Consider the following 15,603-nt stretch of genomic DNA (forward strand, 5'->3'; position numbering starts at 1 on the left):
TCTTAGCATTTTTAGAAAATGATTTTTGAGTCTAAGTAGGAGGAATAAAATTAAGCCTAAAAAGAAATATATTGAAAAAGAAAAACATAGCCTTATTGATCAATCTAACTGCAAATTTCTTGCGGGAATCCCCCCTCGCCCATAAAAGTGGTCACTTTGACAAATAAAATCAATTTTAAAAAGAGGAAAATGCCTCTGAAATAAATTATGAGTGTTAAAATGAGCCTAACAGAGGACTTCCTTGGTGGTCCAACGATTGAAACTCCCTTTGCCACTGCATCGGGCATACCTTCCTTCCTTGAGGGGGGAACTAAGATCCCACATGTCACGAAGTGCCATCAAAAAGCAAAAAACTAAATAAAAATAAATGGGCCTAACGACAACTACTGAAGAATAACTCTGAAAATGTAAACAAACAGGCAGGCACAATTTGAAAATGTGGATTGGGTTTCGGAAACTTTACCTGTAAAGCATTAGATAATACATATTTAAGTCCTTGCTGGTAAAAGACAAAGATAATTAAGGCTAACAAATGCACAGGAGCGGGCTTTCTAGAAGCATTTTCACACATAACCAGTGAGAGTGTAAATCACAAAAATGCGTCTAGAAAGCAATTTGGCAAATGTTTCAAGAACTTTCCAAACGCGTATAACGTGTTGATACCTGTGGAGCAGACAGCGCTGCTATTCGGCTGCTGCTGGTACCAGGGGTTTGAGAAGGGGCTTCTGAAGGAGGGTGGACCTCCAACAAAGATGCTTCTGGAAAGTGCAGAAAGAAGGCGGAGGCTACAACCCCCTGCGGCTGCCAGAGCGAGGTGCCCTCTCCTCCGAGACCGGAAAAGTGAGCGCAGAAGGACGAAGCCCCGCCCCGCTCTGTCTTCCCTCTCCAGTGCCCTCTACTGGCGGAAACAGGAAGCAAAGCCAGCACAGGGGGAAAGGTGGTTTGCCAAGCCCCATTTTCGGCAAAACAGAGGACAGCAGAAAGCGGTGCATTTGAAACTGCCAGATAATCACTGAAAAACTGGCAACACTTGAAACCTCTTTATAAAAATTTCCTTAAGAGTACAAGATGTGCTGGATATTTCCCAAATCAGAGCCTTGATTCCAAACATCTTCAAGGGCAGAACAAGCTTCCCTGGTGGTGCACAGGGTAAGAATCTGCCTGCAATGCAGGACACGCGAGTTCAATCCCTGGGTTGGGAAGATCCCCTGGATCCGCACTCTTTTTCCTGGACAGTTTCATGGACAGAGGAGCCTGGGGGTAGAGGGGAACTACAGTCCATGGGGGTCACAGAGAGTTGGACATGAGTGAGCAAAAATAGACATATAGATGTTTCTTTTAGAGTGATTTCTGGGTGCAAGCAGTTTACTACTTCATTATTATTTTAATCATGATTTTGTGAGCGTTCTGACTTGGAAATTTTACACTTGAACTTAGCCAAAAGGCCGAGGAGTGATGGCTTGGAAGTTTTAAGGACAAAGATGTAGCTTTCCAGTAGTTTTACTTTTCCTCATTTTTCTATACAAAATGCATGATGGAGTATTACTTCTGTTCCTTCTAGTACAAACCAGCAATTCTTATTGCTGGTTATAAGAATTTTAAACTAGCAGCTGTATTACAGAGCGTCTATAACGTAACCTGGCATAAATCAAAAAAACCTCAGGCGGCTCTCAGATATGGTTACACATTGAAAGCACTAGGGTGCTGCTGACATCATCCTGTCATGATCTGCTGGTCTGGACTGAACGCAAAGGACAAAGGGTACACACAATTTGTTGAAAATAGTATTTATTGGGAGGACAGGCTTCTTGTGGACTGATGCACTTTTGACAGGGGATGTGTAAAATCTAAGAACATTTAGCTACTTACTCCATAAGCAACAAGGAGTATTGTTGATTTTCTCCTGGCTACAGAGAGAATATTGTTTTACTTAACCTTGATTGTACTGTGGTTCAGTTCTGTAGCACGCCAGGCCTCCCTCTCATGTCCATTTAGTCAGTGATGCCATCCAACCATCTCATCCTCTGTCATCCCCTTCTCCTCCTGCCTTCAATCTTTCCCAGAATCAGGGTCTTTTCTAATGAGTCAGCTCTTCACATCAGGTGGCCAAAGAATTGGAGCTTCAGCTTCAGCATCAGTCCTTCCAATGAATATTCAGGGCTGATTTCCTTTAGGATGGACTGGTTGGATCTGCTTGCAGTCCAAGGGACTCTCAAGAGTCTTCTCCAACATCACAGTTCAAAAGCATCAATTCTTCAGTACCATGGTATATTTACCATATCATGTCTCAGAATGGTAAAAAACAGGTTTTAAAATCTGTCCTCCCTCTCAATTGAGAAAACCAAAGAACTGGCTTGCCCTATGGACTAAGGAACCCATAGCTCCTCAGAAATTATCTAATGTGGTGCATTTGCCCAATTAAACACAACATTTGAAATATTTTTCAGGTGACCAATCAACTCCTTTCCATAACACTTGCTCTGGAAACGAATGAGTGAGCAAAGTACCAGACCATCACCTCCTACTCTGCTTTTTACCACTGGGAAGTTAAGTTTTTATTTCTAATTTCTATGAGCCCATCAAAGAACAATCCCCAGTACCACCTAAAAACACTGTTGTGGGGGAGGGCTTGATGTGAGATGAGGTAATGTGGAGAAAGTTTCAACGAGACTTCAAATTTCCATCCATTTTCTTTTCTTTAGCTCCCTCTGTTTTAAATGTCTCACAGGACAGCCTCCCTGAAATTTAACACCCAGGAACTCTAGTAAAGCCAAGTCTCTGTCTAATGGGGTAACTTTAGACTCTAGAAAATGTGAAAAAAAGAACCCATGTGTCTGAGCATCCAACAATTATGGCTGTATGACCTAGAGAAGGACTTGTATTTGAATACAAGAACTCTGTACAAGGGCTAGTTCTTTGTAGCACTGTTAGTTAAAGGTGGGCTTGGAAACAATCTGAATGTCCAACAGTGGTAAAGGAATTAATACAGGATAGCATATCCACATGATAAATTTTTATACAGCAATTAAAAGAACTCAGTGTGTGCCTATGTGAGAATACAAACTATGCAGTTTTGTATAGGTACAAATGTATATTTCTACAGGTATATATATGTTTATATGTAAATATGAATCTACATGTTAAAATATGATGAAGAGTATAAGAGCAGGGAGTTTCATGTGCACAGTATCTATCCACACTACACCAAACTCAGAAGGGTCAAGGACTGAGATCCAGGTAATGGTAAAAAAAGAATTTTAGCCAAATCCAAAATGTTTTAGTTCTTTTTCAAATAGTGGCTGGAAACAAATCTTACAAAATAAAGTTAATTTTATGGTGAAAGTATATTTTATTATATTCTCCTTTCAAATTTTCTGGAAACTTTAAATTTTTTACAAAATAAAACCCAGGTCGTGCTAGCTACAAGATCTGGGATCTTGGGGTGCATTGCTGTCTTTGTCCATTCTCTCACTTGGTACCTGGTTAGAAGCAAGAGCAGGTATGCGTTCCTTTAGTTAGCTGATGGCTTCTGAACATGCCAGAATTTCAGCAGTTTCAGCCAAGGCAATGGACTTTGCGCTGTTCCATAGTAGTGTGCAAAATGTATAGGCACATTGCGATGTTAGCTATTGCTGGATAACTGACCACCCCCAAGTTCAGTTCAGTTCAGTCACTCAGTCATGTCCGACTCTTTGCAACCCCATGAATCGCAGCACAACAGGCCTCCCTGTCCATCACCAACTCCCAGAGTTCACTCAAACTCAAGTGCGTTGAGTCAGCGATGCCATCCAGCCATCTCATCCTCTGTCGTCCCCTTCTCTCCCTGCCCCCAATCCCTCCCAGCATCAGGGTCTTTTCCAATGAGTCAACTCTTCGCATGAGGTGGCCAAAGTATTGGAGTTTCAGCTTTAGCATCAGTCCTTCCAAAGAACACCCAGGACTGATCTCCTTTAGGATGAACTGGTTGGATCTCCTTTCAGTCCAAGGGACTCTCAAGAGTTTTCTCCAACACCACTGTTCAAAAGCATCAATTCTTCGGTGCTCAGCTTTCTTCACAGTCCAACTCTCACAGCCATACATGACCACTGGAAAAACCATGGCCTTGAGTAGATGGACCTTTGTTGGCAAAGTAATGTCTCTGGTTTTGAATATGCTATCTAGGTTGGTCATAACTTTCCTTCCAAGGAGTAAGCGTCTTTTAATTTCATGGCTGCAATCACCATCTGCAGTGATTTTGGAGCCCCCCAAAATAAAGTCTGACACTGTTTCCACTGTTTCTCCATCTATTTCCCATGAAGTGATGGGACCAGATGCCATGATCTTCATTTTCTGAACGTTGAGCTTTAAGCCAACTTTTTCACTCTCCTCTTTCACTTTCGACCACCCCCAAACAGTGACTTAAACCAATAAGCATTTATTTTCAGTCCATAATATATGGGTCAACTGGATGGTTCTGTTAACCTAGGATGGGCTTGGCAGATTTTTACTGACTTGTCTATGCATCTGTGGTAGGCTGGTATAGGCTGGGGGTTGGTTGGTTGGTCTACAGTGGTTTCACTCACATGTTGAGCAATTGGCTGGCTGTTGGCTGAATGATGAAAATAACTAGGCAACATGTCTCTTATCATCCAGCAGGTTAGCCCAGGCTTGTCCATCGAAGGAAAAGAAGGGATGTGAATCAATTCTGGCACATTTTCGTGGCCAAAGCAAGTCCCCAAGCCAGACTAGTTGGTATTTTCTATGTAGGAAAACAGCTCTCTCATTGGGATCTACTCAAAGTCAGTCTTACACACACCCACACACACACACCCAGACCAACTTCAAGGGGGAAGGAAAATTGATCTTTTTAAAATTGAAGTACAGTTGATTTACAGTATTAAATGTTAGATCCTACCTCATAATAAGAGAAACTGCAAATTTACATTTCAGGGGTTAGGGACATGGAGATGGGGTATATGTAAAGATTTAGAAACATTCTTCATTCTATCTATCACACTATGGCTTCTTCTAGATCACCAAATTAAACCAGAGTTTTAATGCTATGATTGGCTAAGTCTTATGAACTACAGAATATAAAAGATAAAATGGATTATCATATAAGAAAAGAAAATCTTACTAGGTTTTCCCGCTAATAGAGCATTTTTGTTTTCAGTTTATGTACTACCCGAACACGTTTAAGCAGCCTTCATCCTCTGACTCTAATAGGTGTGTTTCTATACAGCTCACAAATCATCTCACTCAAAATTATTTTCTGGATAATAATGGGTAACTAATAGAGGCTGACGACCCGAAATTGTCTCAAAAGTCACCTTTACGACAATGAAGATTGAACAGTAAATAGAACCTGCAGGCTGGTGTAATTTACCTGTGCCAAAGCAGAGCTCCAAAATGACTTATTAAATCATTCCACTGAAAGTTGTAAATCTGCATGAGAGAAGTACAAATCAATAGAAAAACACAGTCAAGCACTTTACCACTTATGCTTTTTTATGAACTTTTAGAAGGATAAAGGTTGATGTTGCAAAGAAATTCCAGAACAGGAAGACTTGTAAAGACGACCTGGCTATGGTTTGCATTATTCTTAATCCACGTTACTTTTGCTGTCACTAAACTGTTCATCTTTTTGGCTTATATCAGAATATCCATATATCATTATTCCTCATGCCCTGCCATGTAGAAGAATTTGGGAGTCAGACAAGTTTGAAGATCTGCCAACTTCCCATTTTCCTATAAAGGACATTGTATGAAGGCAGGGCCTTGGGTCTCCTGACCTTCCGGTGAAATGTAAAGTCAGTGGAGTGAGGAAAGGAGCCTTGCCTGTCTTGGGCAATGATGCATGAAGGAAGACATGTGAATTAGATCAAATGGTCAGCCATTCAGTGCTCAAAAATGGATTTCTGTGGAATATGTGCTTGAGTTTTAGGCATAGCCAATCCTAGATCTCCACGGTTTAACTGAGATGTAATTCACATACCATAACACTCACCATTAAAAAAATATAAAATTCTGTGTTTTTTCGTAAACTCACAGAGCGGGGCAATGATCATGACTGTCTTAATTCCAGAAATTTCCATCACCCTGAAGAGACCTCAGCCCTATTATCAGTCAGTTCCAATTCCCTCTTCTCCCCATCCTCTGACCACCACTAATCTACTGTTTCTATAGTTTGCCTCCTCTGGACATGTCACAAATGGAATTGTATGTGGTCATTTGTGTCTGCCTCCTGCTAGACCCCTTTTGATGAGTGAAAGAACATATGAACCTGGTGTTACCAACTCTTGGGGGATCCCTGCTCTCTCCCTGCCTGACTGGAGGTCAGTCCCAGCCTGGCAATCCACCTCCACAAAAAGGTCAAAAGCATACATCCATCTCCTCAAGCTATAAGTGAATGGTTGCCATTTTGGCCACGGTCACTTATGGTGATAAAAGAAAGGATTACACTCTAAGTCCCCCAGCAAACATGCCCCAATCCTCTTTTGCTGAAGCAGACCCTTCATTGCTTTTCCTCTGGTCCTCAGAAATAACCACCATCCCCTGAGACCACAATCAGACTGTTCAATGCATGAACTCTTGCTTATTCACTCATTTATTGTAATTGTATTTGTTGGTGTGTGAGGACAGATGTAATACATATGCTTTCGATGCCAGAGGTACATTGGCAACACTTCCAACCAGCAAGGTGATCTGGGCCGGGCCCTTACTGGATGCAAAAGGAGTAGAGCTGGGTAAGCACATCATCCCACGTGTTGAAGATACTCACTAGGGACATACATTCTGCTTACTGGTCCCAATATTTACACCAATCAGAAGGAAAGTTGAAGCAAAGAAATTGTTATTTACAAATTTACTTTGAGTTTAGAAGATGTATTCCAGGAAAGAGACATATAAAATAACATTGTTTTTATTGAAACTAAGTAGACACAACACAATTCAATCAGCTTAAAAATGCACTAAGGCTTTGTCCCAAATGAACATCTGGAGGAATCTGGCTTAAGCATAAGAGAAGCAGAAGCTAAAAAAAAAGTCTCTCTCCAATTATTAACAAAGAAAGAAAGAAAAAAGATTTAACTGGTGTGTTGAAGAGTCTAATTTCATTCGGGTGTAAACATGACTTCCCCAAGTTACTGCTTTTAATCTTAATCTATTGAAACCCCTTTTCTCAATGGATATCAAGTCCCTTAACATCATCTTGCTAGATTTTATGTAATGATGGAAGACAATAAATATGTTGGCCCCAAACCAGCCCAGAGTCAGGCAAAAAGACAGTGATGGGCTGTATCAACTTCCAGGAACCACCTTTCAGTTAGGCAGCCAAGGTAGGAAAATCAAAGAAAGGAAAGGAAAACAAAAGTCCTTAACAAAAAAGGTACAGAGGGAAAGCAAAACAAAATACAAAATTTAGGAATCACAGTTACCTTACTGTTTTCCTACAACAAATAAAGAGAAAAGGACAAGACCAGAGTAAAAACTCTCTCTTGGTTCTTTCCAATAAGATGGGAAATTATTTATTTGAAATGGCCAAAAATAACATTTTACAGAAAAGGAACCATAATATTACACAACCAAGTGTAGCTATAAAATCTCAAACATTCAGGCAATGCTTTATTTAAATCACCAAAAATAAGGTTTTATAGAAAAGGAACTGTAACAAGCAAATGTATAGCTGCAAATTTTCTTAATATCGATTCCCTCTAAAATATTCAGGGACTACTTTGCAGTTTCCAAGCAAAACTAGAATTTGTGGGACAGAGTTGCTCGGTCTTATCACAAGAATGAAAACAGTTTGCAAAACAATTTTGTTTAATGCTAACAAATAACTAAAAGACGTGGTTACTGCTAACAAGTACCTCCGTCTACTGAAACAGCCCAACCTAATCACATGTTCATTAACAATTCACTGTGAACACAGCTGCTGTTTTCCTGCCATCACAGATCACGTGTATGGTGGCAAGGGTTACATGTTGGAGGCCATCGAGGCACCGAGGAAGTAATCCTTAACAGAAATAACTACAGTAGGTAAGCAACTCAAACAAATGGGCCCACCTCTGCCAAAGCCCCCCATTTGCTTTCTGCATAAAGAAGGCCCACTGACTCCCTAGTTCTTTACTGGGAACCGAGAATTAGATAGAAAAGCTGTTCTTTTAGGACCATCGAAACCTTAATAAATCGCCCTGGGATTCTTCGTGCTGTAGTGCGCCTCACAGGCAGCAACATAGGCAGACTCTGGGAAGAAGTCATCGTGGTACTCTGCTAAAAACCTGGAAAAAAAAATAGCCCCTATGATCACCACAGTAAAGACTAAATACCAGGAAGCAAAACAGGAATTTCCACAACTGTAACATTTCACTCTTTTTGTATTAGGTAGAAAAAAATAATATAATCTTGATTTCTATATACTGATTATGTTCATTGCACATACCCAGCTTCTATGTTAATAACTGTTTCATTGGAATCCTTTCACTAGCAAGTATACAAATTTCTATTGCTATAGCTTCTAAACTCCACTAGGTGGCAGTCTTGATTATCTAAACACTTCCATGCAAAAAGGCCTCTTGAGTATTTCTACATTTTCCTGTTTTAAAAAACAAACTATAAAAAATAAATTATTAACTCAATAAATGTCACCTGAGAAGTGCACAGTACTTACACGGGCTAAGTTAAAACAAAACTGAATGGTTTAATCAGTAAAGAGCATTTTGAGTTCTACTTTGCCATTGCCAAAAGATGCTGCAAGTTCCAGCTTAGCAGTAAAAATGTAAGACTGCCTTATGCCTGACTATGGATTGATGTGGAAATATAGCCAGTCACTGAAGAATCTGCAACACAGACACTATCTTGACTCTGAAGCATCAAATATTTCACTATGAAGGGCTCAAACAGGCTCACATGGACCAAATTAACTAGTACGCTAAGTAATTAGCTTCCTGTTTGTTTCCCTGGCTTCCTCCCAACTGTCCTAATTCCTAAAAAGGTAAGGATATACCTCTGCAATACCTTCTTCAGTAAAAACCAAGTCAAATTCATTTGAGGTAACTCTTTCTTCTTTGATTGTACCTTTTTTATAGCAACTCTCAATCCACTGATTCTATAGTTGACATATTTGGATACATTTTCATAACCCATTACAGCTGGACAGTATAGGGGTTGGGGCTCCAACCCTCTACAGAGTTGAAAATCTCTGTATAACAATTTCATTAGTCGGGCCCTCCGTATTCACTATTCCTCCAAATTCGCAGATGCAACCAGCCACATGGATCATGTAGTACTAAGTATTTACTATTAAAGAAAATCCATGTACAAGTGGATTTGTGCAGTTCAAACCCATGTTGTTCAAGGGTCAGCTGTACTATTTTATTTGTAAATCTTTGTAAGTAACCTCCTAAAACCCTAATTTCTACTTTGTTTTGGGCATATCTCAGAATTAGAAGGCTCTCCTGAAGGCAATGGCACCCCACTCCAGTACTCTTGCCTGGAAAATCCCATGGACGGAGGAGCCTGGTAGGCTACAGTCCATAGGGTCATGAAGAGTCGGACACGACTGAGTGACTTCACTTTCACTTTCATGCATTGGAGAAGGAAATGGCAACCCACTCCAGTGTTCTTGCTGGAGAATCCCAGGGATGGGGGAGCCTGGTGGGCTGCCGTCAATGGGGTCGCACAGAGTCGGACACAACTGAAGCGACTTAGCAGCAGCAGCAGCAGCCTGTGCTAACCAGTGGCTGTCTCATTTTGGCATTATTTGATTTCAGTGTAACAAAATGTTTATACAAAACAGAGTTGTACGTTTGTTTGAGGGGAAGGCTGAAGGAGATTAGGACATTTTTCAAACTTTTTTTCTAATAAAATGATTTAAAGTTGAATTCCACTTATTTGATACATAATTGGAAATACCCAGATGAAAGCATCTTTTACAAACGCCACGACTCATTTCTCTGGCTGGAGTGTTCTCCACTCCAGTAAATCCTACTTGACTAGCTCTTACAGGTTGGGATCTAAATACAAGGAAAAAGTATCCTCTTAAAGAGAAAGAAAAAACAAGGTCAGGTACACAGGACACACTGGGTGAGGCAGAGTGACAACCATCCTGGAACGCCAGGAGAAACCAGTCAACAGACATCTAGGTGGGAGAACTGGGCCACAGGCGTAAAGGAGGCTGGGATCTACAACCCCAGGTAAGCAGAGGGCACAGCCTCAGAGTGAATGATCCAACCATATAATAAAATGGCTCTGTCAGGTGAAGAACACACTACCTTTCTCCAAATTCACAAAGTATCAGCACAGACTATTCATCATTTCTCTTAACTCCAAAGTAGACACCAAAATCAGACCTACAAATGTATGTACATGGAACAAAGGAAAGTCACATGCTTAAGGTACTCTTGAATAAAATACATAAAATTAAATAGCTATCAATCTCAATCACTTCTTTAGAAAATTAATTTTCTACTCACATGGCTATCCAACTGGATTCTTCCAATGACACACAAAAAATTTTACCTCCATACCCTTTGCTTAGAAACCAGATAGACTATGAAAAAATGAAATAGCTCCAACTCCCCATATTACAATTACTATTAGAACCAACCATACTTACATAATACTGCTACCATTCAAAATACCAGAGCTAGCTTCTACATCTGCTGAAGACAAGTTCAGAAAAGTCATATATACGGTGGCAGAGTAAGTTTTGACAAAGTAATAATAATACCTCAGAAAGAGATCAAAGTGCTTCAGTAAAGCCTTCAGATTCTTCTCAGAAAAGGACATCTTTCCAAGGATTTCTGGAAGTTTCACTGCATTAAAAAGAAAAGCAAAATCATTTACAATCGGCAGAATCTGGCGATCAGTAGGACACACTCAGGGATCCTCTGGGTCCCTGTGATCTTATTTAAACTGAAACTAACACCTATGCTGCCAAACAAAACCAAAACTCTTACTGAACATAGAGTAGTAAGTACAAATACTACAAACACAATTTGTATGAAATTTAAGATTCATTGTTTTTAAGAGATCAACATTCAGTGATTTTTCTTAGACCTCCCAAATTACCACAAGATGTACCTAAGCCTACAGGTGTTAAAATTAAAGTGGAAAATAAAAACGGTAAGAAGAAAGCAGGGCAAAGGATTGCTTACCGAACAAACGCAGCAAGTGTTGTGCCCCATAAATGTAAGAGGGTGGAGGTGGTTGGTCACCTGGGGGATAACTATCGGGTACAAGTTTCCAGGAGAGGACCTGGGAAAAGCACAGAGAATGCTTTGTTGTTATATCTTCACACTTTATTACCCACAGATCTGTACATTTGGAATTCCAGCAGAAATACACACACTTTGACATTTCCAAGCCGGCAGAAAGACAGAGCTCAAGTGTCTCATTTCTACCCTGGAGCTTCCCCTCCATTTGGAACCTCTGGAGCTGCCTCATAGCTGGACCAGAAAATGGGAAGAAACCAAACATGGAACAGGACAATGACAAGAAACCAATGTGGAGCTTCTAAAGCCATCCCACCTTCCTTGGCAACATGGAGACAGTTCTAATCACCTAAAATTATGACAGATTGTGTGCAGATGAAAAAAATATGCCACTGTATCAAATAAACACAAACTCATAAAAATAAACAAGGAAAGAGGACTTAAAATTGGGAAAATATTCAATTTTCTAATTTTCAATAGCTTCTACCTGTAAATTAGCTGTAACTGTTTTGTCATTCTGCCCCTTCTCCTTTATTGGAAATTCTGACGTTTTAGACAATGAAGCAATAAAAGATTTTTTGAGAAAGGTTACCACTGTGTCAAGATTCTCTAAGATTCTGCTATGTTACAGTCACTCTGGAAACTAATTTCACCCACTGAATCAAGTGAAAATAGACTTCAGCCCTGGCAACTGCATGCTTTTCCTTCACTTTGAATTCCAGAAGTGTGGGTGGATTGGGGGCTTTTGTTAAAGTAACAGTTGAATTTCAAAACTCTCTGATGAGCTTCCAGAGAAATATTTCAGCAAATTATAGGTCTATTCTACCTAGCTGCTGCTTTGCCTTTTGGGATCTGCCAAGTTTAATCTGGAAATAGTTGGGTCAAAGGAAGACTTCTATAAGACAAAGCAGAAGGATACCAAAATGAGCCCAGAAAGGCTGATGTAGTCTATTTAATCAAATGAAATTTTAGAAATTAACAAGCACCACCATGGTTCCATCTGTCTCCATGCTGAAGGCCCAGGCTTCAGCCCGTGCCTCACCAACCCCACGCTTCTGTGGTATACAAGCCTCAGGGCAGGAGTAAGTTTCTGCCCCTTTATACTATCCCTAGCACTGAACTCCACGGTGCACACAGCTACAGCTCAGCAACTGTTTTGACAGTGACACTCAAAGTGAACATGGGGGAATCCACCATCACTGGAGGCACGAAGGGCACACTCACGTGCAAAAGCAGATCATGTGGTTAGTTAGCGAGCCTGGCTACTTCCCTCCCTCAATTCTGCAGCTCAATGTAGTGAATCAGCTCTCTCAAAGATGCATTATGGGGGGAAATAACAGGTTGCCAGTGGAGGAAGTCTCAACCAGGGTGTGCACAGTAATCGCCTGTGATCTCAACCAGGACTACGCCAGTCCAGACCCTCCCTGGTGCAGTTGGGCAGCAAATGACATTGGGAGAGTGAGTCTCAGGTGGTCAGGATGCAGGGCCCTGGGGAAAACATGCTGCAATGGAGGCTTTATGCAGATGGAATGCACCAAGGTCTCATCATGAGAGCCTGTCCAACCCCAACCACTTTTTCACTAGACTTTGTAGCTGTACCTATCACCACCAGATGGCGGCGTTGCAACAGTGACCAGAGTGGGAATGGCTGTGCCTCAGTATTCAGATGTTTTCTGGGGGTCCCCAACTTTTTGGCACCAGGGCCCAGTTTTGTGGAAGACAATTTTTCCATGGCCCCAGGGCGGGGGACATTTTGGGGATGATTCAAGTGCATTAGATCTATTGTGTGCTGTATTTCTATTACATCAGCTCCACCTCAGCTCATCTGGCCTAAGATCATGGAGGTTGGGGATTACTGTAAGAAACAGGATTCTTCTTGAATAACAACACCTGCAGGGCTTTCTAGTCTGAAAAAAGGAAAACTAGGGACTGCTTGCACTAGGAATTTCCTAACCTTCCCTCAACATCACTGGAACACGAACTGGGTTTTCTAGCAGAGGTCAGTCAACTTACAGCCCGTGAGCCAAAGCAACCCCCTCATGCTAAAAACAACTGTTTTTAAATGTTTTTTTTAAATTAAATGAATACTACTTCACAACATATAAAAATCATATGAAATTTGATTACTAGCGCACATGAATATTCATTGGAGGGACTGATGCTGAAGCTCCAATACTTTGGCCACCTGGTGTGAAGAACTGACTTATTGAAAAACACCCTGATGCTACGAAAGATTGAAGGCAGGAGGAGAAGGGGACGACAGAGGATGAGATGGTTGGATGGTGTCATCGACTCAATCGACATGAGTTTGAGTAAGCTCCAGGACTTGGTGATGGACAGGGAGGCCTGGCGTGCTGCAGTCCATGGGGTCACAAAGAGTTGGACACGACTGAGTGAGTGCACTGAGACCGAGCACACATGAATGAATTTTGGGGCCACCCAGCACACCCCTTTATGACCTATTCACACCACTTCCACAAGCTGCTGCACAACCCTGAAAATATTTACAATCTGACCCTTGATAAGAAAAGTTTGCTAACCCCTGTCACCAAACATTCTGTCTGGTAAAGCCATGCTCCCCTGTGCACGGAAACAAGGAAAGCCCACTTGCTAGGCAAGATTCATACAATACCCCAGTGGACTAAGACATCTCCTGAACTCCTGAAATACTCACTATGTATCTCAGTTAACTGGCCTTAAAAATAGTTTCAAACTGAAGCTTTCTTGTCTGTAAAAGGGAACTCTGCTCGTAAGGTTATTCTCAAGAACCTGAGGTAATTTAGATCAAGTGCCTGGCACAATGCTAGCATATAGCATGCCCTCAAAGGGATGGCTATTAATATTACTGTTAATGATGGGTTTTATATTTCTAAATGGTTAAGACCAAAAGTAGAATATCACATACATGAAAAATTATCTGATATGCAAATGGCAGTGTTCACAAACATGGTTTTATTGCAACACGGCACACTCATTCACTTACACATTGTCTGGGGCTGCTTTGGAGCTGGGGAGTCTCGACAGTGACTATGTAGCCCACAAGGTTGAAAATATTTACTCTCTGGCTTTTTGCAGAAAAACTGTACTGACAACTGTTCTATAAAATAACAACACTCCTATTTCAATACTTGGACTTATTTGAAATAAAGGAGGAATGGAAGTACAGGGCTATAATCCGAACCACTGTCCCATTTTCAGTTCAGTTCAGTCGCTCAGTCATGTCTGACTCTTTGCGAACCCATGAATCGCAGCACGCCAGGCCTCCCTGTCCATCACCATCTCCCGGAGTTCACTCAGACTCACGTCCATCGAGTCCGTGATGCCATCCAGCCATCTCATCTTGGGTCGTCCCCTTGAGCCTCAGTAGCGTGGCAGTTAGGCAGACGGGCAGGTGGACAGGCAATCTGGCTCCGTAGGTCAGGAGTTCGAATACCCTGCTTGACCCTTTAAGCAAGCCACGGTAGCGCAGCGGTTAGGCAGGCAGGGGTCCGGAGGTCAGGAGTTCAAATGCCAGTCCTAACGGTCTCATTTTAGATACCACAAATACAATGTCACACATCATACAAAAAATTCTGTTATGATTTCATCTTGTAAGACTTTTAAGAAAACACAAAAGGAAGGGTTCAGTGCAGGTGAACAACAGACACTAATGCTTTACCTCATTTATTTCATTAGTTCTTCTGCCTTCGAAGCCAGCAAATACTGCACTCCCTTCCTTGCTAGGGGTCAGAGGAACAGGCGAGGATGATCTGCTATGAACAGGTGTCTCTTTAAAAGGAAAAGACTTTAATTAGTCACCAATTAATTATCCATTAATTAATCATACAGCTACCGAATTAAAGATTGCTGGAAGACCTTTACAAACAGCAGAGAAGTTTTTAATTTTTACCAATAAGACTTCCCTGTCAAGGACAGTACCTGGAATATTATTTGATGGAAAAAAGGAAAGAAAAGGAATCAAGTTCGGAGATATCCCTAGTGGCTCAGACAGTCACCTGCACCTGCAATGCAGGAGACCTGGGTTTGATCCCTGAGTTGGGAGGATCCCTTGGAGAAGTGAATGACAACCCACTCCAGTATTCTTGCCTGGGAATTCCCATGGACAGGGGAGCCTGGCAGGCTACAGTCCAGGGGGATCACAAAGAGTTGGACACAACTGAGTGACTAACACTCATTTTCACACTTCACTGGGATAAACTACATACAACATGATGAAACTTGAAAACACTGTATGTTAAGTGAAAGAAGCCACGGACAAAAGGCCACGTATTACATGATTCCACTGATGAATTCATGCCTAGAAGAGGCAGATCCATATGTACTGGACGTTAACTAGTTCAGGGCTGGAGAGAGGGACTGCAAACAGACAGGTGAACCAGAGCGAAACTGGTCAGTACCAGGAATCCTGATT

The 15,603-nt window shown here is 41.3% G+C and overlaps 1 protein-coding gene across 5 annotated transcripts in view; it reads right to left on the reverse strand.

The window, feature by feature from the left end:
* Positions 1-6,886: 6,886 nt before the first annotated feature.
* The window catches only part of MSL3 (MSL complex subunit 3), a 16,200-nt gene continuing 7,483 nt past the window's right edge, over positions 6,887-15,603 (reverse strand). For all 5 annotated transcript variants that reach the window (XM_040266472.1, XM_040266475.1, XM_040266476.1 and 2 more), the window contains 4 exons: positions 14,851-14,960; positions 11,136-11,235; positions 10,709-10,793; positions 6,887-8,258 (listed from right to left, as the gene is read on the reverse strand). In XM_040266472.1, the coding sequence (XP_040122406.1) occupies positions 8,159-8,258; positions 10,709-10,793; positions 11,136-11,235; positions 14,851-14,960 (395 nt within the window). In that variant the 3' untranslated portion in view covers positions 6,887-8,158. The remainder of the gene's footprint in view (positions 8,259-10,708; positions 10,794-11,135; positions 11,236-14,850; positions 14,961-15,603) is intronic.

This window comes from Oryx dammah, unplaced genomic scaffold (genome assembly GCF_014754425.2).
Source record: "Oryx dammah isolate SB20612 unplaced genomic scaffold, SCBI_Odam_1.1 HiC_scaffold_23, whole genome shotgun sequence".
NCBI classification, from domain to species: domain Eukaryota; kingdom Metazoa; phylum Chordata; class Mammalia; order Artiodactyla; family Bovidae; genus Oryx; species Oryx dammah.